At 44.3% G+C, this 25,331-nt stretch overlaps 1 protein-coding gene across 1 annotated transcript in view; it reads right to left on the bottom strand.

Moving 5' to 3' along the window:
- Nucleotides 1-25,331, bottom strand: part of LOC141054283 (voltage-gated delayed rectifier potassium channel KCNH8-like) — an 883,800-nt gene that overhangs the window by 186,509 nt on the left and 671,960 nt on the right. Inside the window, exon 4 of the mRNA XM_073551561.1 lies at nt 20,066-20,202. Coding sequence (XP_073407662.1) covers nt 20,066-20,202 — 137 coding nt within the window. The remainder of the gene's footprint in view (nt 1-20,065; nt 20,203-25,331) is intronic.

A 25,331-nucleotide genomic window follows, 5' to 3' on the forward strand; every position in this document is an offset into this window, starting at 1 on the left:
GGCCACAATCATTAACCCCAGGTGTGCAGGTCAAAACCTGCACTGAGCTACAGACATTAACCCCTGACGTGCAGCTCAAAAAACTGCACTGGGATCATGACAGTACACCCCTCTCAACGGGGGGCCTCTGGACCCCCAGGCTTCCCCGGGTACTTGGCATGGAAAGCCCGAACGAGGCGATCTGCATGTACAGAGCGAGCAGGGACCCATGAGCGCTCCTCTGGTCCATATCCCTTCCAGTGGACCAGGTACTGCAAAGAGCGGCGCACTCGCCGAGAGTCCACAATATGTCCGACCTCATACTCCAATTGACCCTCCACCAGCACTGGAGGAACAACAAGCTCGGAGTCCTCTTTGACAGACCCTATGATTTCAACAGAGATTTATGGAACACATTGGATATTTTTAAGGTGGCGGGGAGACGCAACCTATATGGCACTGGGTTGACTATCTCCATAATCTCGTGAACTTTGGTCCCAACTTAGCTGATGGTACCTTTAAGTTGATGTTACGTGTGGAAAGCCAAACCTTCTCTCCCACCTGAAACATGTCTCCCAAGGCTCTCTTTTTGTCAGCAAAATATTTGTACCTCCCCTGGGCCCGAGAGATATTACGCTGGACTTCAGCTCAGAGGTTTTTTAACAATTGAACGGACCCCTCTACCCCTGGACAACCGGAATCAACCTGTCAAAACTCCCCAAAATGCGGATTACACCCATAGTTAATCAGGAACGGGGACATGTTGGTGGACTGACTCACCCGGTTGTTAAAAGCGAATTCCGATAACGGTAATGCATCACACCAATCCTCCTGTCTGGCGGAGGTCAGACACCTGAGAATTTGTTCCAGGGATTGATTGGTGTGTTCTGTCTGACCATTACTCTCCGGGTGATATGCCGACGAGAAGGAGAGTGAGATGCCCAATTTCATACAGAACGCCCTCCAAAATTTGGCCACAAACTGCACACCTCTGTCAGACACAACATTCAGGGGTACCCCATGCAATCGGACAACATGCTGCACAAACAACCTTGATAATGTTTCTGCTGAGGGTAATGCTGCCAAGGGAATGAAATGGGCCTGTTTAGAAAACCTATCCACCACCAACCAGATCACGGTATTGCCCCTGGAAGGTGGAAGGCCGGTAATAAAATCCATGGAAAGATGAGTCCATGGCCTATCAGGAACCGGTAAAGGTATGAGTTCACCAGCCGGCCAGTTATGCAAGCTTTTGGAACGGGCACACACGCCACAAGCAGAAGCAAATTCCTTCACATCGGACCTTAATGAAGGCCACCAAAAACCCATAGCTACTGCCTCTCTAGTGGCCGTGATACCTGGCTGAGCACTCAGCCTAGACTCATGAAACTCCTGCAGAAGTCTAGGCCGCAATGAATCTGGAACAAACAGGTTATCCCCTGACCTGGTTGCCGGAGCTAGGGCCTGAGCCCTTAGAATTTCTTGTTTCAACTCAGTTGAGACCCCGCCACTACCACCCCTGGGGGAAGAATGGAGGACGGCGGCTCAGGGGGAGACACTGGGTCAAAACTTCTGGACAGGGCATCCGCTTTAACATTTTTGGACCCCGGTCGAAAAGTAATGGAGAACTGAAATCGTGAAAAAAAAAGTGACCAACGGGCTTGTCTAGGAGTAAGCCTCTTAGCAGATTCAAGGTATGCCAAATTTTTGTGATCCATGACAACCATGATAGGGTGAGCCGCCCCTTCCAAAAAGTGCCTCCATTCCTCAAACGCCAGCGTGACCGCAAGAAGTTCTCTATTGCCTACATCATAGTTTTTTATCATAGTTTTTCTCGGCTGAAGAGAACTTCTTGGAGAAGAGGGCACAGGGTTTGAGATTGGTAAGGGTGGCCGGACCCTGGGACAGCACAGCCCCCACCCCCACTTCAGAAGCATCCACCTCCACAATGGATGGTTTGGACGGGTCTGGTTGTACCAACACCGGGGCAGACATGAAACATTTCTTAATCGCTGAGAAGGACTCCTTAGCGAGTACAGACCAATTTTTTACATCAGCCCCCTTCTGGGTAAGATCCGTGAGTGGTTTAACCACTTGTGAGAAACCTTTAATGAATCTTCGATAATTGTTCGCAAATCCTAAGAAGCACTGGAGCCCCTTGAGATCTCGAGGCTGAACCCAGTCATCGATCGCCAGCACCTTCTTAGGATCCATACGAAACCCCTCACAGGACACAATCAACCCCAAAAAAGACAGTTCCTGTACAAAAACCGAACATTTTTCCAATTTAGCGAACAATCAGTTCTCCCTGAGTCTCTGGAGAACTGTTTGTAGATGTTGCAAAGGAGATTGGCTGTCTGGGGAATACACCAAAATGTCATCCAAATAAATAATAACAAAACGGACTATCAGGTCAGAAAACACAAAATTGATGAAATTCTGGAAAATAGCAGGTGCATTAGTTAAACCAAACAGCATTACCAGGTTCTCAAAGAGTCCTTCTGATGTGAGGAGCGCAGTTTTCCACTCGTCCCCTTCCCGAACCCTTATCAGATTGTAGGCCCCCCGCAGATCTAACTTGGAGAACCATTGGGCCCCAGCTAACTGGTTACATAAGTCTGGGATGAGGGGAAGCGGGTAAGTGTTCCTAACCGTTATCTTGTTCTGTTCCCGAAAGTCGAGGCACGGCCGCAAACCACCATCTTTCTTCTTCACAAAGAAGAATCCTGCTGCCACAGGTGACACAGAAGGCCTGATATGCCCTTTGCGGAGACTCTCAGCTATGTACTCCTTCATGGCTTGGCGCTCAGGCCCAGGCAAATAGAACAATCGAGCCTTAGGTAACTTGGCTCCGGGTACTAAATCAATGGCACAATCGTAGGGTTTATGTGGTGGCAGCGCCTCAGCCTCACTTTCGGAAAAAACGTCTTCAAAATCATTCAGGTACTCCGGAATACCTTCCAGACCGACAGACGACACAGATACGGATTTAACAGCGTTAAGAAGATGTCCCAGGTTACCACATTTATCCTTACATCCCATTTGAGTGATCTCCCCTGTAACCCAATCAATGGTAGGATTATGGCATTGAAGCCAAGGCTTCCCAGTACCAGTCCTGCAGGCAAGTTATCTTAGCACAAGACAACTTAGTTTTTCCACATGAGTGGAACCCACTTTTAGAGCAAAAGTTCAGACCTGCAACAGATACTGTCCTGGGTAAGAGGAGACGAGTCAATTGCCACAAGTTTAACAGGATCCTGAAGCCTGACTGTCCCTATCTTATTAAGAGTCATTACTTTGGTATCAATCAGGTTCACAGCAGAACCACAGTCAACAAAAGCAGTAGTCTGAACCGGACCATTACCAAGTTCCAGTTCCACCTGCAGCACCATTTTTGCACATGAGGAAAATTGTACCTGAAGGTCTGGGTAGCCTCCTCGACTACTACCCAGACCTAGTCGTTTCTCACTATCTTGGAGGATGACGGACTGGAGGGACAGTCCTTCTTCCAGTGTCCAGATTCCCCACAATAGAAGCACAACTGCTTCTCCTGGCGGCGTCTTCTTTCCTTTTCCTCACAGGTGACAGCGCTCACCTCCATAGCCACAGGAAGAGTCCGGGTCTCATCTCCACTGAAGAATAATGGTGTTTCCCGTTGCATAACGCCTCTAGCCCGCAGTCTGCGATCCATGCGAACCATTTGGGTCATGGCATCCTCCAGGGAGTCAGGCGGAGGATGGAGTGCCAAAGCATCCTTCAGACATTCACACAGGCCTCTACGAAACAACCCCCGAAGGGCGGCATCACTCCAGGAAATCTCGGCTGCCCAACGTCTGAATTCAGTACAGAGCCATTTGGACGAGTGCTCCCCCTGATAGACACTCATCACCTTGTCCTCAGCCAAGCGCACTCTAAGGCTTCAAAAAACGCATCCACAGCAGACATTCTCTCAGGGGTAGAAGAGGAAAGCGAAAATGCCCAGGCTTGTGGGGACCCCCTAAGCAGGGACATAACCACCCCCACCCTCTGTTTCTCATCCCCAGAGGAGCGGGGTCTCAAAGAGAAAAAGAGCTTACAGCCCTCCTTAAATGCTCTGAAATCATCTTTGCTACCAGAAAACGTATCTGGCAATTTAACCGGGGATTCAGGTGGGACTAAAATGACATCTCTATTCCCCACCTGCTGGAAGCCTGCGGAAAATACCCCCTGAACTGATTCCTCAACCCGCCGTTGGGACTGGTCCAGAGCTTGGTGTTCCAAACTTAGCTTCTGCGGTGACTGAGTCAAGCATTTCATCTGCTCAGATAAAGCACACATTGGGTCCATGCTGCAGAAGTGAGGAAAGAAAAAAAAAATAGCAGGCCAGTTATAATGTCAGAAACACCGCACTGAACTTGCTCACTGAGCCAGTGCGCGTGTCCTGAGTAAAGCGAACTGTGCTCAAAGATACCTGTGGAGCGGGCAGCAGCCGAGTAGATGCGTACTTCAGAGCCGCAGGACCTGAAGCACGTGACTGCTAGGGGCGTGGCCTAAACTCCAGAGAGCTAGGAGCTGCAAGAGAACTCCTAGCAGGGTAACTGCGAGACAAAGTTACCAAGGGGCATAGACAGGGAGGGTAGTCAGAACGTAGCCAATGAGTTATACACAGAGATAGCTGCAAGGTACAAGAGGGGCGAGCAGAGAGTAGTCAGATCACAGGCAATGAGTCATACACAGAGAGGATAGCACAGTACAGAATCAACAGGCAAACTCACAATGGGAAACAGAACCGGGTCAGAACCATATAAGCAAGCTATAACAACGAACAGGCACAGGCACACAGAGGTCAGCACACTCGGCCAAAGGCAAAAGTATAACTGGCAGGGATTGGAGCTTCCCAGGGGTTTAAGAAGCTCTCCCAGAATCAGAAAGAGGCCACAATCATTAACCCCAGGTGGGCATGTCAAAACCTGCACTGAGCTCCAGACATTAACCCCTGACGTGCAGCTCAAAAACCTGCACTGGGATCATGACACTTCCATGTGTCCCTCCTGAAGCTGGTCATCTTGAGTCCTTTCCTCGAGGATCCTGGTGTTATGCCTGCTCCCATCATCTCTGAGGATCTCTTTGAGGTGAAGAATATCCTAGCACTGAAGAGTGTGAGAGGAAAGACTTTTTTCTTAGTCGATTGGAAAGGATTTGGTCCTGAGGAAAGGTCTTGGGAGCCCAAAGAAAATATTCATGCTCCAATTCTTTATCAAAATTTTTTAGTAGGCGTGAAGAAGAGGGAGCATAAGAGGTGGGTAATGTTAGCGCAGCACAGGCGTCCCTGTTTGTGTCTCCTTCGTTCCCCCTGTAGGGAAGCTGACGTGTTTACTTACCTGTCCGCACTCCCTAGGACTCTGTTTCCTCCGAGTACCTGCACACGGCATGCAAGTCTCCTGGGAGTGTGCTTAGGGTGCGCACGCTTCTAGCCAGTGGGGTGCTAAAGATGTCCTCAGCCAATCGCTGGGAAACATCTGATATTTAAGGCAACCTACCCCATTGAGAGGTACCTTAGCAACTTTAGTAATCAGTCTATACCCTGCTACCTGTGCTTCTGTCCTGTGTTACTGTACCAGTAGCACATCTGTCTACCTGCTGCATACATCATGCTAACCAGTCTCTGGCTGGTCCTACTTTCCTGTCCCCTTGGGGGTCAGCCTGGAGTAGCACCTGGTGTCCACCTGGATTCAAGTTTAACCACACCATCAGGGAATCTAATGAAGAACCAGCTGTTCACTTAGTTATGCACCTCCAGGCTCTATCTGGACCATGGCACAGTGGTTCCACAACCATGTTCGTAACAGAGCTGTTCATCTACGGACTGATTCATTGTTAATAAACTCACCTTATTTTGCAACATATCCTCTTTAGTGCCGAGTTTTACTACTACTACTCGTATGGATTGGAACACTACTCACGGACCTGCAATATATCAAAAGGATAAAAACTTTGATGGGAGTGCTTCTTAAATCTGAATTGTATGAGGGTCTTTTAACCATTAAAATCCATTAAAATCAGTGGAACTGTCCAATGTGACTGCAACAAATTTCTAGGAACAAGTTACAGCAACACTAGAGCATCTCATGTCGTGTCCACTTCACTTAGTTTTTTTCAGAAGCTGCTTGTTTATCGTCTAACTATAATGATCATATTTCTTATTAAAATGCCATAATTCCCTTGTATAAGACATATTAAGGTTGAATTATGGTAATAAAGATCCTTACTTTAGCCTCCATTGTCTAAAATAAGCTCCATAATGGAAAATATACCCATGCTTAAATATAATAGAAGTTGGGACCTATTCTCTTCAACATATTTATTAATGATCTGATAGAAGGTTTACACAGTAAAATATTGATAATTGCAGATGATACAAAACTATGTAAAGCAGTCAATGCAAAAGAAGATAGTATTCTGCTAGAGATGGATCTGGATAAGTTGGAAACTTGGGCCGAAAGGTGGCAGATGCAGTTTAACAATGATAAATGTAAAGCTATACACATGGGAAGGAATCAATATCACCATTATACACTAAACGGGAAGCATCTGGGTAAATCTGACATGGAGAATGACTTGGGGATCCTAGTTAATGATAAACTTACCTGGAGCAGCCAGAGCCAGGCAGCGGCTGCCAAGGCAAACAGGATCATGGGGTGCATTAAAAGAGGTCTGGATACACATGATGAGAGCATTATACTGCCACTGTACAAATCCCTGGTTAGACCGCACATGGAGTACTGTGTACAGTTTTGGGCACCGATGCTCAGGAAGGATATAATGGAACTATAGCGAGCACAAAGGAGAGCAACAAAATTAATAAAGGGGATGGGTAACTACAATACCCAGAGAGATTAGCAAAATTAGGATAATTTAGTCTAGAAAAAAGACAGCTGAGGGGCAATCTAATAACCATGTATAAGTAGATAAGGGGACAATACAAATATCTCACCAAGGAAGGTGATGGTCAGAAGGGGGCATTCTCTGTATCTGGAGGAGAGAAGGTTTTTCCACCAACATAGAAGAGGATTCTTTACTCTTAGGGCAGTGAGAATCTGGAATTTCTTGCCTGAGGAGGTGGTGATGGCGAACTCAGTCAAGGGATTCAAGATAGGGCTGGATGTCTTCCTGGAGCGTAACAATATTGTATCTTACAGTTATTAGGTTCTTTAGTAGATCTGGGGATTTATTCTGACGGAATATAGGCTGAACTAGATGGACAAATGTCTTTTTTCGGCCTTGTTACTATCTTACTAAAACCTCTTTAGTAACACCAGTATTTTGTGTAGCTGGTATCAGTACAGTAGTACATTCTGCATCACTGATATCTCTCAATTTTACTAAAACTGTATTCAGACTTTAGAGGTGCAACAATATCTTAGTGGTAAAATTAATAATGATAAACAATTATTTAGCATTGTACCAAGATGTACTATATTATTGCATAAATCAACCCCCTGCATTAATATGAAGTGTGTGCCTGCAGTTCCAACTGTTGAAAACATACCAGAAATTTTCCTTCATGTAATATTCAAAGGGTAGGTCAGCTTACATTTTAATTTCCAGAGCACGACTCCGGCCTTTCAGCTGTGTTTTTAAGTGCTGCATTGGTTCCCGCAGAGTTGAGAGGGGACGAGCTGTCTTCTTGGCTGTTTCACCACTGAACAACAGTCAAAATTTATGCCTCTGACTGAGCTGTGCAAAGCGATCGACAGATTTGTGTTAATGTCTACATAAAATAAGCAGGTGCGAGGGATCGACAGGCTGCTCGAGCTTCTCTCTTAATGGTAGGTTACATTTTATAGTGAAATAGAACGAGGCAGAATTTACTATGAATGCACTAAAAGACTGATGAAGGCAGGGCATATTTGCGCTTTCTTTACCCTTCATCTACTATTGTTCTTTTGTAAGATTAAGCAGGAACGCGGGATGCAGTGACAAGCAGGAGGCAGACCAATAGTTAATCGGTGTTTAATATAGGGAATACTCCACATAGGGAGAGAATAACAGAGGTAGGGGGGGTTAAGGTTCAAGATGAGAAAAAGTGTTCAAATAACGAGTAAACTTATCACTGTCATGTTTCCAGAGGATGGAGGCTTAGAGATCCCAAGGTGGCGTTGAAGGAGATGCGTGAAGTCTCTGGCCTGGTCCTGGAGGAATGTTAGGCACTGTCTCCTGACAGCCGTGACATATCCTGTCTCTCCTAGGTGCAGCCTTGTGGTACCGGGGAGGAGGCGTCTGTGTTGCCGGTGTTGAAGGATGGAGGTGAGCAGTGGGGACCGGGAATATCCTGGCAGTCTCTGCGTGTTTACCTTGGTCAGGCCTACAGCGTGCATTGTGGACAGTCAGTGGTACGGTACGGAACATCTCCCTAGTATCGGAGGTGAGAGGGCCCACAGTCACTCGCTGCTCACAATCTGGCTGCGCATGTGTCGTCTGTCGGAAAAGCGGCCTGGTCTCCTGGCATCATGCTACAGAGAGTGAGTCAACCTTCTCCTGCTGTGCACGCTGTCTTCCTGCCAAAGACCCTGTTTTGGCGTGCTCCGTCCCTTTTAACTCTGACCCATCCCCTGTAGTCAAATGCAAAGGTCTGTCCAGGTCATAAAGTGCTCCCCCCGGCAACACTGGTGACAGCCCTAATAGTTGCGGCCCAGATACGAGGGAGATACTACTAGCCCGGTCCATCTCCCCACACTCCCCCTTTCTATTTGCTCGCCATTTCACATGCGAGGGTTCTGGTAAAAAAACATGAATAATCTTCTTTTTCTTTTTGGATAGTCTGCCGCCAAACAAATTGATCCTGATTGTAACAATTGGGTATTCCAGCTGTGGCTCGCTCGGAGCGCCGTAAGTCATAAGGAGTAGTCGAGTCCCCTAAAGTGGTCGAGTCCGGTTGCATAAGAGTGGGTGATAACATGTCGGCTCCTACCGGAGCAATTTCTTTGAGGTCTTCAGGTGCTTGTTCCTTCCGTAAATGTTCAGGTGGCTGTTAAGAGTCATCTTTCTTTTCATATTCTACTACAACTGGTGGGGATGTTTCAGGAGCATCTGGAATCCCTTCCTGTTGAGAAGGATCTTTTGACAGACAGGGATGAAACATATACCAATGGACCACCTGAATAGCGAGACCTTCTCCTCCCTTGGGCCGAATTTCATATACAGGACCTTCAGAATTGATTCGCCGTTTTATCCTATGCGGATTTTTCTCCCACCGGATCTCCAGTTTGTCTCGGGGGTGTTTTTCTCGCACTAATACACGGTCACCAACTTGGAGATCTGTCCCCCCGTAGCGGAGCTTGTTCTGCACCAGGCAATGCAAAGTCTGTAAATGATGACGATGTTCTCGGATCCATGTGGTTACCCAAGTCCGTGGGTAGTTCGACCAGGAATATCCTGGCAGTCACTGTGTGTTTACCAAGGTCAGGCCTACAGCGCACACCGTGGACAGTCAGCGGTACCGTACGGGAAGTCTCCCCAGTATCGAAGGGAGAGGGTCCACACTTACGCGCTGCTTGCAGTCTAGCTGCGAGTGTATCGTCCGTAAGAAAAGTGGCTTGGTCTCCTGGCGTCGCACTGCGGAGAGGGAGTCAACCTTCTCCTGCTTTGCACGCTGTCTTCCCGTCAAAGACCCTGTTTTGGCACGCTCCTTCCTTTCTATCTCTGACCCGCCCCCTGTAGTCAAGTGCAAAGGTCTGTCCAGGTCAGAAAGTGCTCCCCTCGGCAACACTGGTGACAGCCCCAATAGTTCCAGCCCTGTTACGAGGGAGGTACCACTAGCCCAGTCCATCTCCCTACACTTTCTTTAAAGATCACCTCTCATCAGATTAAAAGTGTCCACTTTCTGAGTCATCAGTGTTTTGTATTTTTTAAATCCATCAGATGGTTTCAGAGATATGGGTCTTTTTATCTAGTGTTAGCAAGAGGGTGATGATCACAGGGTAATTATACAGAGGAGCCTAATGGCATACCCCTGAGAATCCTGTAAGCCATGCCCCCTTGGTGAAAAACAGAAACATGCCGCCTATGTGACTTCAGACTTGTGAATCCTCTTGTTGCGCAAACTGTGCTCTGTGAGGATTTTCCAATGCTGAATGAAATGGGCGCGTAACTGCAAGTGTGTGATTTGCACATATGGGATCACATTCCGACTAGATGAGCTCAGCCTCACTCAATGCAAGTGTATTGAGGGAGGCCAGACACAGTCTAGTCGGAATGTGGCTGGAAGTATCCAAATCGCATACTTGAAGTCACATGACCGCCAGCATCCGGTGCCGGAGACTCCTGACAGTGCACACTCTTACTATCCTAAGGTGGAAGACCCCTTTAAGGAATACAAAAATAGGGAAAACTTGGAGGAGCAGCGGGAATAAAATAAGAGAAAAAATTGGCCACTTTTGACCAGGACACACATCCTCTTTGAGGGAGTCTTTCAGGACAATTCTAGCACTGAAACTAGTGCTATGACTATATAAGTCTTAGTGTAACAATACAAATATTACCTATTTTGTTGTAATTCAATGTGGCAGCAGTGAATAATCCAGCTTTTAAGCTACATGAAAATGAACATGTAAGTAACAAAAACCCTAAAAACCAAACTAAAACTAAAAACTAACACTTATATTAGCCCAATGTAAATTATGTGACATTAACAATGAGATATAAAAGTATAATAAAGCACAAAAAGTGCCTTACAGCACAGAAAAGACACTCCCTTAATAGCATTTTCCTAAAATATCTGTCACAGAAAAAGTGCCTTTCCATTATTCAGCGAGGCTGAACTGGATAATTTCTTGGTGAATAATTCAGATGCAAGTTAGGCAGGAGCAACTTTTAACCCTCTATATGGCGATTTGACTGACTATTTTAATTAGCCTTATGTGGCTCTTCAGTGAATTGTGAATAATAAAACATCTGACCCTATAAAAGGAAACAATGTAGAGACTTTTATCCTTACATCCACTATAAATCAGTCATATTATTTCATTTACAATATATTTATTTGCATTACAGCAGAGTGTTCCCTTTATTAATTGCGAAAATGGAAGCTGGCATGTCTAAGCTGGCTGTGCGATAGGAACGAAAAGGCGTGGGATTCGATAACGTTTTTTATTAATATCAATGCGTTTCTGTGCCAAACCGGTGCCTTTTGCGTTTCTGCACCGGACCGGTGCCCTTTTGTTTTTGCGCCACACTGACGCCTTCCTCATATAGAAACCAAGTGCCTTGAGTAAAGTGCCGGTGCAGCACAGAAATGCGTTATTATTACTAAAATATGGAACCCCAAGGCTTCCCATTCCCGCAATGCAGCCCACCTAAACATACCAGCTTCCATTTTTGCCATTATGCCTCTGTAAAAACCTTTTCCTCTAGCCTCAGTGCAGCAGCAGCAGCCAACCAGGCCTTTATAGGTGTCATGCCTGCACACAATACCTTTAGGTGAGCACTACCATGGATTATACCTATCCCTTACCAGACGGTATTGCCCTATTTTGTGGGCGCTTCTGTTCCTCTCCAGAGGTTCTCCTTTCAGTAATCAGACTCATAACTATGAGTCTCTTTGTTATGCCATGAAATTTGCTGTGGCTTTAATTGGGAATTTACCCAGGAGGGCAAGTTCACAGAACTGGATAAAAAATTAATAGCGTTTAATCCAAAAAACTCAGGAAATTTTTTTTCTCACTTGTAATTTGTTTTTTTACAGCAACAGCTATTGAAAACAGTGAGATCCCAGTGGGGTTACAGTGGAAACAGAGGGCCTACTGAAGACCTCTGACAATATCATCATTATACTCCTATGAAGCCCAGGCAGTACATTGACAACACGCTGCAGTACTATAGTTTTATAGAATATTGTATACACCATCCAGCAAACTCAAATTCAAATCTCCTATTAGGCCAAAAAAATAATATTTTTTTTTTTAAATACACTAAAGATTATGAAGAAAACAGGTATTTTTGAAGCGTGTAGGGTTTCTGGAGCAATCATGATTCCCTATTTCACAGAGTATGACATCACACGCCGCATCTTTTTTGCAGTCCGGCGCTCATTGCATACCGGGGACTCCACCGGCTGCTGGGGCTCCCTGAGCTCTCCTGCTGCAAGGACACTTAACCCTTGGGGAGCCTCATGCTTCAAACTCTAAGGACATTTTTTCCTTTGTTACCTTCTCAGGCATATTTCACTTAGAAGTGCCATTGTCTGATGCTTCTCCTTGAAGGAGAATCATCAGATATAGGCATGTGTATATTTTGCAGGTTTTTTATAATGATTATTTACACTTCAATACTGTTTGTATAATATGACTGCTTCTTATTATAGACTAGATGAAGGTCAGATGTTATCGCATCGGGAGGGCGGTAATGTCACGATGGGGGCAGGCTTTACAGCATTGAGAATCTCTCCCCCCATGTGCTCACCCACCTATCCACTCTCTCTTTCCCCATGTGCTGACTTCTCCCGTCTGTGCTCTCTTTTTTGTCCTGTCTACCTCATGTGCTATCCCCCTTGTCTGCTGTCTCTCTCCTTCCTGTGCTGTTCTCCCCTCATGTGCTGTCTCGTTTGAGCTGTCTCCCCCCTGTGCTCTGTCTCTCTCACCCCTGTGCGCTTTCTCTCTCCCCCATCTGCTGTCTTCTCTTCTCATGTCATCTCTTCATTGACTTGGCGTATACAGTGTGTGTGTGTGTGTGTGGTGCGAAGGTGTTCTGCTGGTGGTACCGCATAAGAGGCTGGTACCACCAGCAGTTTCCATATTGAGACACCTATCACTTGGGTATGCGTTTGGCGGCGCATGCACCAAATTGCAACAGGGTGTCTTTTCTATATTAGTTCATGTCCTTATATGGTTATGTTGACAGAAAATAAAAAAAAAAATATGCCTCCTGGAAAAAGGGGAGGAAAGAATGAAAAAGATGAATTGAAAATGAGCTTGGATGGGAAGAAACTTTAAAGAAAAAAATCTATTCAAAATCCATGAAAAAATACATACAAAATAGTTTTAAACCAGGGTTCTTTGGATCCATCTGAGAAGAGTGTCTGTCATACCCAAACTTGATTTAAACTAGTTATACAGTCCTATAGGTGACTTAGCTCTTATAAAACTCATACCTGTACTATACATTATCTTCTTTAGTTATACATAATAAAGTTTTTTTTCTCATGTAAACGAGGGCTCCTTGGTGCACCCTTTGGGGCGGCCAAGGGTTCAGTGTACTGCTCCGACTCCTCAATCAACATGTCACTCACCTTCCCTTAGCTTGATTGACAGCACTAACTTGCCCAGTGCTGCCTAAACAGGACACTGCAGGAGCTGAACAGGACACTACAGGAGCTGAACAGGCGTGCACAAACACATTGTCAGTGTGAGAGCGCTCTCATTCATCTCTCTAGTCTGCGGAGTCCGGTCGCTGCCTACTTTGTAATCTTGTGCCAGGTGAGTGGCCACTGCAGACAGCAGAGAGGGATGAGACCTTGTCTGTACTGATACTGTGTACGAGTGTATGTGCCTGTTCAGCTTCTACAGTGTTGGTGCAGATATGCAGGGCTGAGGATTTAATTCAGGCACTGCTAGCTCTGGGCAAATGAGTGCTGTCAATCAACCTAAGGGGAGGGGAGTGTCATGTTAATTAAGTGGTCGCAAGAGTGCAATAAGCCCTTGGCCACACCAGGGTGCATCGAGAAGCCCTCACTTACAAATGAAATAAAAACATTTTTCTGTTCAACAAAAGAAGGGTTAAATTATACTGCAGGTAAGAATTTTATACAAGCTAAGGCTCCTATAGGATTATATAAGTAGTTTAAATCATGTTTTGATGGTGACAGTCTCCTTTTCCATAGAGAACATGTACACCTGTGCTGTGAATTGAATAATCTTTGATGCTATTATCATACAAATGATATATATCTACATCTACAGAATGGGAGGAATAGAACTAAGCAACAGCACATGTGAAAAAGACTTGGGTATAGTAATAGATCACAGACTGCACATGAGTCAACAGTGTGATGCAGCAGTATAAAAGGCAAACACACTTCTGGGATGTATTAAGAGACTCATATAGTCTACAATTCATGAAGTAATTATTGCCCTCTACTCCTCTGTGGTCAGGCCTCATCTGGAATACCGTGTCCAGTTGTGGTTGCCACATTTTAACCCCTTCACCCCCAAGGGTGGTTTGCACGTTCATGACCGGGCCAATTTTTACAATTCTGACCACTGTACCTTTATGAGGTCATAACTCTGGAATGCTTCCATGGATCCCGGTGATTCTGACATTGTTTTCTCATGACATATTGTACTTCATGCTAGTGGTAATATTTCATTCAAATAACTTGCGTTTATTTGTGAGAAAAACGGAAATTTGGCAAAAATTTTGAAAATTTCGCAATTTTCCAACTTTGAATTTTTATGCCCTTAAATCACAGAGATACGGCACACAAAAAACTTGATAACTAACATTTCCCACATGTTTACTTTACATCAGCACAATTTTGGAACCAAAATTTTTTTTTGTTAGGAAGTTATAAGGGTTAAAAGTTGACCAGCGATTTCTCATTTTTACAACACCATTTTATTTTTACGGACCACATCACATTTGAAGCCACTTTGAGGGGTCTATATGATAGAAAATACCCAAAAGTGACACCATTCTAAAAACTGCACCCCTTAAGGTGCTCAAAACCACATTCAAGAAGTTTATTAACCCTTTAGGTGCGTCACAGGAATTTTTTTGAATATTTAAAAAAAAAATGAACATCTAACTTTTTTTCACAAAAAAAGTACTTCAGGTTCAATTTTTTTTTAGTTTACCAAGGGTAACAGGAGAAATTGGACTGCAAAAGTTATTGTGCAATTTGTACTGAGTACACTCATACCTGATATGTGGGGGGGAACGACTGTTTCGGCGCATGGCAGAGCTCAGAATGGAAGGAGCGCCGTTTGACTTTTTCAATGCAAAATTGTCTGGAATTCAGATCGGACGCCATGTCACGTTTGGAGAGTCCCTGATGTACCTAAACAGTGGAAACCCCCTACAAGTGACCCCATTTTGGAAACTAGACCCCCCACGGAACTTATCTAGATATGTGGTGAGAACTTTGAACCCACAAGGGCTTTACAGAAGTTTATAACGTACAGCGGTACAATTAAAAAATCATATTTTTTACACAAAAATGATCTTTTCACCCCAATTTTTATTTTCCCAAGGGTAACAGGACCCTAAAAGCTATTGTGCAATTTGTCCTGAGTACGCTGATACCCCACATGTGGGGATAAACCACTATTTGGGCGCATGGCAGAGCTTGGAAGGGAAGCAGCGCCATTTGACGTTTTTGGCTGGAATTGAGATCGGACACCATGTCGCGATTGGAAAACCCCTGATGTACCAAAACAGTGGAAACCCCCCACAAATGACACCATTTTGGAAACTAGACCCCCTAAGGAACTTATCTAGATGTGTGGTGAGAACTTTGAACCCCCAAGGGCTTCACAGAAGTTTATAACATAAAGACGTACAATTAAAAAATCATATTTTTTCCACAAAAATGATCGTTTCACCCTCAATTCTTATTTTTCCAAGGGTAACAGGACCCTAAAAGTTATTGCGCAATATGTCCTGAGTACGCTGATACCCCACATGTGGGGGTAAACTACTATTTGGGCGCATGGCAGAGCTCAGAAGGGAAGCAGCGCCATTTGACGTTTTTGGCTGGAATTGAGATCGGACACCATGTCGCGATTGGAAAACCCCTGATGTACCAAAACAGTGGAAACCCCCCACAAATGACACCATTTTGGAAACTAGACGCCCTAAGGAACTTATCTAGATGTGTGGTGAGAACTTTGAACCCCCAAGGGCTTCACAGAAGTTTATAACATAAAGACGTACAATTAAAAAAATCATATTTTTTCCACAAAAATGATCGTTTCACCCTCAATTCTTATTTTTCCAAGGGTAACAGGACCCTAAAAATTATTGTGCAATTTGTCCTGAGTACGCTGATACCCCACATGTGGGGGTAAACCACTATTTGGGCGCATGGCAGAGCTCGGAAGGGAAGCAGCGCCATTTGACGTTTTTGGCTGGAATTGAGATCGGACACCATGTCGCGACTGAAAAACCCCTGATGTACCAAAACAGTGGAAACCCCCCACAAATTACACCATTTTGGAAACTAGACCCCCTAAGGAACTTATCTAGATGTGTGGTGAGAACTTTGAACCCCCAAGGGCTTCACAGAAGTTTATAACATAAAGCCGTACAATTAAAAAATCATATTTTTTCCACAAAAATGATCTTTTCACCCTCAATTCTTATTTTTCCAAGGGTAACAAGACCCTAAAAGTTATTGTGCAATTTGTCCTGAGTACGCTGATACCCCACATGTGGGGGTAAACCACTATTTGGGTGCATGGCAGAGCTCGGAAGGGAAGCAGCGCCATTTGACGTTTTTGGCTGGAATTGAGATCGGACACCATGTCGCGATTGGAAAACCCCTGATGTACCTAAACAGTGGAAACCCCCCACAAATGACACCATTTTGTAAACTAGACCCCCCAAGGAACTTACCTAGATGTGTGGTGAGCACTTTGAACCCCCCAGTGCTTCACAGAAGTTTATAACGCCGGGCGTGAAAATAAAAAATTCGTATTTTTTCCACAAACATGATCTTTTAGTCACCATTTTTTTATTTTCCCAAGGGTACCACGAGAAATTGGACCCCAAAAGTTGTTGTCCAATTTGTCCTGAGTATGCTGATACCCCATATGTGAGAAAAAACTACTGTATGGACACACGTCGGGGCTCGGAAGGGAAGTAGTGAAGTTTCGGAATGCAGACTTTGATGGAATGGTGTGCGGGTGTCATGTTGCCTTTGGAGAGCCCCTAATGTACCTAAACAGTGGAAACCCCCCACAAATGACCCCATTTTGGAAACGAGACCCCCTAAGGAACTTATCTAGATGTGTGGTGAGCACTTTGAACCCCCAAGGGCTTCACAGAAGTTTATAATGCCCGGGCATGAAAATAAAAAAATCGTATTTTTTCCACAAACATGATCAATTAGTCCCCAATTTTTTCATTTTCCCAAGGGTAACAGGAGAAATTGGACCCCAAAAGTTGTTGTCCAATTTGTCATGAGTACGCTGACACCCCGTTTGGAGAGCCCCTGATGTACTTAAACTATTGAAACTCCCCACAAGTGACCCCATTTTGGACACTAGACCCCCCACGGAACTTATCTAGATGTGTGGTGAGCACTTTGAACCCCCAAGTGCTTCACAGAATTTTATAACGCTCGGACGTGAAAATAAAAAAATCATTTTTTTCCACAAAAATGATATTTTTGCCCCCAATTTTTTATTTTCCTAAGGGTAACAGGAGAAATTGGACCCCAAAAATTGTTTTGAAATTTGTCCTGAGTAGGCTGATACCCTACATGTGGGGGTAAAACACTGTTTGGGCGCATGTCAGAGCTTGGAAGGGAAGGAGCACCATTTGACTTTTTCAACTCAGAATTGGCTGGAATTGAAATCAGACGGCATGTTGCATTTGGAGAGCCCCTGATGTGCCCAAACAGTGGAAACCCCCAATTCTAACTCCAACCCGAACCCCAACACACCCCTAACCCTAATCTCAGCCCTAGCCCTAACCCTAGCCCTAACCCTAGCCCTAACCCTAACCCTAACCCTAGCCCTAACCCTAGCCCTAGCCCTAGCCCTAACCCTAGCCCTAACCCTAGCCCTAACCCTAACCCTAGCCCTAACCCTAACCCTAATGGAAAAATGGAAATAAATACATTTTTTTTATTTTATTATTTTTCCCTAACTAAGCGGGTGATAACGGGGGGTTTGATTTACTATTTATGGCGATTTTTATGTTTGGCGGCTGTCGCACGCTGAAAGACGCTTTTTATTGTAAAAATAGTTTTTGCATCACCACATATTGAGAGCTATAATTTTTGCGTATTTTGACCCACCGAGTCATGTGAGGTCTTATTTTTTGCGGGACGAGTTGACGTTTTTATTGGTACCATTTTCGGGCACGTGACATTTTTTGATCGCTTTTTATTCCGATTTTTGGGACGCAGAATGAACAAAAACCAGCGTTTCATGAATTTCTTTTGGGGGGGTGCGTTTACACCGTTCCACGTGCGGTAAAATTGATAAAGCGGTTTTATTCTTCGGGTCAGTACGGTTACAGCGATACCTCATTTAGGTCGTTTTTTTATGTTTTGTCGGTTTTATGCAATGAAAACTATTTTATATAAAAAATAATTATTTTTGCATCGCTTTATTCTGCGAGCTATAACTTTTTTATTTTTTCGCTGATGATGCTGTGTGGCAGCTCGTTTTTTGCGGGACAAGATGACGTTTTCAGCGGTACCATGGATATTTATATGCGTCTTTTTGGTCGCGCGTTATTACACTTTTTGTTTGGCGGTATGATAATAAATCATTATTTTTTGCTTCGTTCTTTATTTTTATTTTTTAAGGGGTTCGCTAAAGGGGTTAACTAATGGGACAGTTTTATAGGGCGGGTCGTTACGGACGCGGCAATACCTAATATGTGTACTTTTATTGTTTTGTTTTTTTTTATTTTCAAAAAATGGATTTATTTGGGGGAATTTTTTTTTTTTTTTTTTTGTAATTTATTTGGCGATTTTTTTTAAATTATTTTAACACTTTATTTTTAGTTTTTTTCACTTTATTAAATAGTCCCAGGTGGGACATCACTGTTCTGTGACAGATCGCTGATCTGTCACATCACAGATCACTGTGACAGGTCAGCGATCTGTCACAGGCAGTGCACAAGGCTTCCTCATGCCTGCACTTTGCAGGCACTGAGGAAGCCAGCTTCCTGCAGGCCCCCGAAGGCCCCCGTCGCCATCATGGATTCGGGGGCCTGCAGGAAAGGAGCCCCAGGCAGCAGCGCTGCACATTGCGCTGCCGTGGGGGGCTCAGGGAAGCACGGAGGGAGCCCCCTCCCTGCCGATGCTTCCCTTTAACTCCCGGTACACCGCGATCATGTTTGATCGCGGTGTGCAAGGGGTTAACGTGTCGGGGGCGGTCTGTGACTGCCCCTGACACATTGTGCCGGGTGTCAGCTGTGATAATCAGCTGACACGCGGCCGCGATCAGCGGAGCTCACCACGTGGGCGCCGCTGATCGCGGTAGACGTACTATCCCGTCCATGGACATAGGGGCCCGGGTCCCATGGACGGGATAGTACGTCTGATGTCAGGAAGGGGTTAAAAAAAGACATTGAAAAATTGAAGCAAGTTCAGAGAAAAGCTACCAGGATGGTAAGCAGCCTGCAAAGTATGTCCTACGAGAAAGGGTTAAAGGATCTGGGAATGTTTAGCTTGCAAAATAGAAGGATAAAAAGAGACTTATTAGCTGTCACAATGTAGAGGGATCATCCTTATTATCATCTGCACATGGAAACATGAGAAGCAATGGAATGAAACTGAAAGGGAGAAGATACAGGTTAGATATAAGAAAACTTTTTGACAGTGAGGATGATCAATGAGTGGAACAGGCTGCCACGATAGGTGGTGAGTTCTCCTTCAATGGAAGTCTTCAAACACAGGCTGGACAGACATCTTTCAAAGATGGTTTAGGGATTTTGCATTGAGCAGGGGGTTGGACACGACGACCCTGGAGGTTCCTTCCAACTCTACCATTCTATTATTCTTTATAATCAATAAGATCTGTTTGGTGATTTATAAAATACCCAATAAGAAATAAATAATAGTAACAGTGGTTGGCTTCAAAATCATCACCAAATGTGATTATCTTCTGCTCTGCTGGTTTATTGGGCTCATTACTGTGCCATAGCCCTTTGGGAATTCTACTGATCTCCTTATGGACCATTCTGTTCCAGTATATAACATATAATTCTTTTTATGTAGCTGAAATTTCAAGATATGTTTATTTCCTGATAGCACTGGCCAAATAGACTACAAAATCATTTAACCCTTATGGATCCTAGCATGAAATATACATTCATTGATAAAATATAACTGACCCCGTATTGATCATATCACAAGTTGTTGGTTAACACTTACATTGTTCAGCTTGAGCTTGCTCTTATCTTGCTTTTGGAGATGTCCGGAGAGGTGATACAGGACTGCTCTGCTTCTTCTGCGGTTGGCGTTGAACCCAGGCGGCCTGGTGTTAGTATAAACCTCTAAATCATCATCATCTGTGAGGAGAGACAAAAGTAAAATAACAGATAACTGAGTTCACAGAATTCTTTTTTTCTATTAAAAGATTTAGGCTACGGCTACATGGCGATAATATTGCGCAACACTGAATTCGTAGCGACAAACTGCAACATTGAATGTAATGATTTCCTATAATGTTGATTTGCAACCTGCTGTGTCTAAAACACAGAGTTTCAAATATTTCCACATGTATTTGTTGGATTTTAGTTCACTGGTTGCAAGTGACATATGTGCCATAGACTTCAATGCAAGTTGCATGCAACACGTCTGCAAGTTGGCTGGTTTATTCACACCAAAATCAGAGCTCTAAAATATTTGTGCGATTTTCCAGAGAATTGCTGCTGCAAGACATATGTCGCCGAGTAGCCCTAGCCGAACTGATACAATGTAACAAACCGCAAATTACATATTCACCTTTAGTGATAGAAGACACAATCTTCACAGTTTGAATAACCAGTTGAACAAAAAACAGCATTCAAATATTGCAGATGGAAGAACAAGTTATACTAAAGTTCATGTGGTCCAGAATCATAATTCAAACATATGGGTTGGAAAATAACTCGGCCCTCCTTTATAAGAATGAAAAATACATAATAGGACATTTGCAAAGAGCAAAAAGTAGGAATGATGGACAGAAAAAAGCAAGGAAGCGAAGGTTAGGATAGTTAAAGGGAATCTGTCAGTAAGATCAACCTTTCTAAGCCATCTATATGGGCATGTAGGTCATAGGAAGCTGAATATAATGACACATTGATAGCTGTGATCTGATGTCTTATTTAATATAAATTTAATCAAATTTTGCATGTTCCATTCTATTTACTTTGAGTGTCACCTCTGTGCGTCCCCTATTGCGACATCTCTACTTATTTTAAAATTGTATTTTAAATGTTTAAATCAAAATATAGGTTTTATCAGGGATCTCTTCTGCATCCGACCCATTATTTGGTTTGAATTTTGTTATATAGAGTTGTAATGCAGCAGAGCTGTGTGTGATTATACCTGACAAATCTGCAGGTTCCTCTCAGCTTCAGCTTCCAGCTCAGAGGCAGACTGGGTGTAATACAGCAGAGCTGTGTGTGATTATACCCGACACATCTGCAGATTCCTCTCAGCTTTCAGCTCAGAGGCAGGCTGTCTCCACCCTGTGCTCTGTCTCTCTCACCCCTGTGTCTAACCGTGTACAGAACATACCACAACTCCTGGGCAAGGGAGGAAGCAAAAGACAATACTGACATCTCCAAAATCTTGTAAGGTCCAATAAATCTAGGTTTAAACTTTGGAGAAGCCACTTTCATAGAGATATTCTTTGATGACAACCAGACCATATCACCCACCTTAAACCGGGGACCAATGGTCCTATGCCGGTTTGAAAACCGCTGAGCCTTTTCCTGGGAAAGAGACAACTTATCCACCACTTGGTCCCAAATCTGCTGCATTCTTTCCACCACAGTGTCAACCCCTGGACAGGCAGAAGACTCCACCTGCCCTGAAGAAAATCGAGGATGAAACCCAAAGTTACAGAAAAAGGGTGACATCAAAGTGGCAGAACTAGCTCTATTATTTAAAGCAAATTCGGCCAAGGGTAAAAATGAGACCCAATCATCCTGATCAGCAGATATAAAAGATCTCAAATAAGCCTCCAAAGTCTGGTTTGTTCTCTCCATCTGCCCATTGGTCTGAGGGTGAAATGCAGAGGAGAAGGACAACTGAATTCCCAACTTGGAACAAAAGGTCCTCCAGAATTTAGAGACAAACTGAACTCCTCTGTCCGATGCAATGTTCTCAGGAATACCGTGCAAGCGAACCACCTGTTGCCAAAACAAGGGCACCAACTCTGAGGAAGATGGCAACTTAGGGAGTGGTACAAGATGGTCCATCTTAGAGAATCTATCACAAATTACCCAGATAACAGTCATCCTCTGAGAGACAGGCATATCAGAGATGAAATACATGGAAATATGGGTCCATGGCCTCCTGGGCACCGGCAAAGGCATCAACAACCCACTAGAACGAGAACAAGGCTTAGATCGGGAGCAAGTCCCACAGGACTGCACAAAATTTCTGACATCACGAGACAAGGCAGGCCACCAAAAAGACCGACTCACCAAATCTCTAGTACCAAAAATACCTGGATGACCAGCCAATGTGGAGCAATGAACCTCAGACATCACTTTCCTCCTCCACTGGTCAGGAACATATAACCTACCACTGGGACAACGCTCAGGCTTATCCTCCTGAAACATCTCCAGAGCACGTCTCAAATCAGGCGAGATGGCAGAAAGAACCACCCCCTCACCTAAGATGGTAGCAGGCTTGGTCACAATAGGAGAATCGGCCAAAAAACTCCTAGAGAGGGCATCAGCCTTAACGTTCTTAGTGCCCGGAAGAAAGGAGACCACAAAATCAAAACGTGTGAAAAACAAGGCCCACCTGGCCTGTCTCGGATTCAATCGTTTAGCCGACTCAAGGTAGATCAAATTCTTGTGGTCAGTGAGGACCACAACTTGATATCTAGCTCCCTCCAACCAATGTCTCCACTCCTCAAATGCCCACTTCATGGCCAACAGTTCTTGATTCCCCACATCATAGTTGCGTTCCGAAGGAGAGAACTTTCGGGAAAAGAAGGCACAGGGGTTCATTTTAGATGTCACAGGATCTTTTTGGGACAAAACAGCTCCTGCACCAGTCTCTGAAGCATCCACCTCCACCTGAAATGGAAGTGAGACATCGGTTGTCGCAAAACCGGAGAAGTGAACCTCCGCTTCAGCTCCTGAAAAGAAGAAACAGCCTCTGGAGACCAATTCAGCAAATCAGCGCCCTTCTTAGTCCAATCAGTCAATGGTTTGGCAATAACAGAAAAATTGGCTATAAACTTACGATAAAAATTAGCAAAACCCAAAAACTTCTGGAGAGCCTTCAAAGAAGTGGGCTGCACCCAATCATAAATGGCCTGTACCTTGGCCGGGTCCATTTCAATAGTTGATGGAGACAAAATAAATCCCAAAAATGAAATCCTCTGTACACCAAAAAGACATTTCGATCCCTTAACATACAGGGAGTTTTCCCTCAAAATCCGGAACACAGTCCGAACATGTTCCACATGAGAGTCCCAATCCCTGGAAAAGATCAAAATATCATCCAAATAGATGATCAGAAACTTATCCACAAAGTCCCAGAAAATATCATTCATGAAGCACTGGAAGACAGAAGGGGCGTTAGTGAGCCCAAAAGGCATCACCAGGTACTCAAAATGTCCCTCCGGAGTATTAAACGCTGTCTTCCATTCATCCCCATGCTTAATGCGAATAAGATTATACGCCCCCCTGAGGTCAAGCTTGGTAAACCAGCAAGCATCTTCAACTCTAGAAAATAGGTCAGAAATCAGGGGTAATGGATACTGATATTTAACAGTAATTTTGTTAAGGGAGCGATAGTCAATACAGGGCCTTAATGAACCATCCTTCTTGGCCACAAAAAAAAACCCAGCACCCAAGGGTGAAGAGGATGGTCTAATATGACCCTTCTCCAACGACTCCTTAATATATGAATGCATAGCCTCATGTTTGGGTATAGATAAATTAAAAAGTCGACCCTTGGGAAATTTACACCCCGGACTCAGCTCAATTGCACAGTCATAACTCCTATGAGGAGGCAAAGACGCAGACTTACTCCCACTAAACACATCATAAAAATCAGCCAAATAGTCAGGAACCTCATGCGACTGGGGAGAGGTGGAGAAAACAGGAGTGTCACTAAGAGCACACCGACAACCCCAACTCACCACAGACACAGATTTCCAATTAAAAACTGGGTTACGGATTTGCAACCAGGGGAACCCCAGCACAATGGTATCATGCAAATTATGCAACACCAAAAATCTGCAATTTTCTTGATGGTCTGGGGCGACCCGCATTACCACCTGGGTCCAAAACTGAGGTTTATTCTTTGCCAAAGGAGTAGCATCAATACCCCTCAAAGGAATAGGCATCCGCAGGGGTGTCATAGGGAAACCACAACGTTTAGCATAATCTAAATCCATTAGGTTCAAGGCCGCTCCTGAATCCACAAAGGCTTTAGCAGAAAATGTGGACAGGGAGCAGATCAGAGTAATTGCCAGAAGAAACTTAGGTTGTACACCACCTACAGCAAATGTGTGTGCAAAACGTTTCTCTCGTTTAGGGCAGATAGAAATAATGTGAGAGGCATCTCCACAGAAAAAACATAGCTTATTACGTCTTCTAAACTCCTGACGTTGCGCCCTAGACAAAACTCTATCACATTGCATAGGTTCAAACATTTGTTCAACAGGTGGCAGCGTTTCCCATATAATTTTACGCTCACGTAAACGCCGATCAACCTGAATGGCTAATGACATAGAATCGTCAAGACCAGAGGGAACAGGAAATCCCACCATAGTATCTTTTACAGTTTCCGAGAAACCCTTCCGAAAGAGAGCTGCCAAGGCACCATCATTCCAAGTGGTGAGGACCGCCCCCTTTCAGAATTTTTGACAGTACAGTTCTGCAGAATCTTGACCCTGGCTCAATGCCAACAGGGTCTTTTCAGCTTGATCAATAGCATTAGGTTCATCATACAACAACCCCAAGGCCTGAAAAAATGCGTACACATTAGCTAGAATAGGATCATCTGGTACTAAAGAAAACGCCCAATCCTGGGGATCACTGCGCAGCAAGGAGATGACAATTTTAACCTGCTGTGCAGTGCTCCCCGGGGAGTTAGGCTTCAAGGCAAGAAATAATTTACAATTATTCTTAAAGTTCAAAAATGTAGACCGATCCCCAAAAAACACATCAGGAGTGGAGATTTTTGGTTCAGCAGCGTGTGAATGAGCAAGATAGGTGGAAATTCCTCGCACTTCAGCAGCAAGCTGCTCCACTCGATCAGACAATTGCTTAAACTCCATCAGAAAAAAAAATATTCCTCCTACGGCCTCAGAGAAAAAGAGGAAAAAATATACTCAAAAAAAAAAAAAAATTCTGACACCTTTTTTTTCCCCCTTTTTTTTTTTAAACAATTCCTTCCTGCTTTTGAGTACCCTAGAATCTGCGGTATGGCTGGTGATTCTGTTATGATTGAGCCACCGAGG

The sequence above is a fragment of the Dendrobates tinctorius genome, unplaced genomic scaffold (genome assembly GCF_039654945.1).
Source record: "Dendrobates tinctorius isolate UK_male_01 unplaced genomic scaffold, ASM3965494v1 ptg000177l, whole genome shotgun sequence".
NCBI classification, from domain to species: Eukaryota; Metazoa; Chordata; class Amphibia; order Anura; family Dendrobatidae; genus Dendrobates; species Dendrobates tinctorius.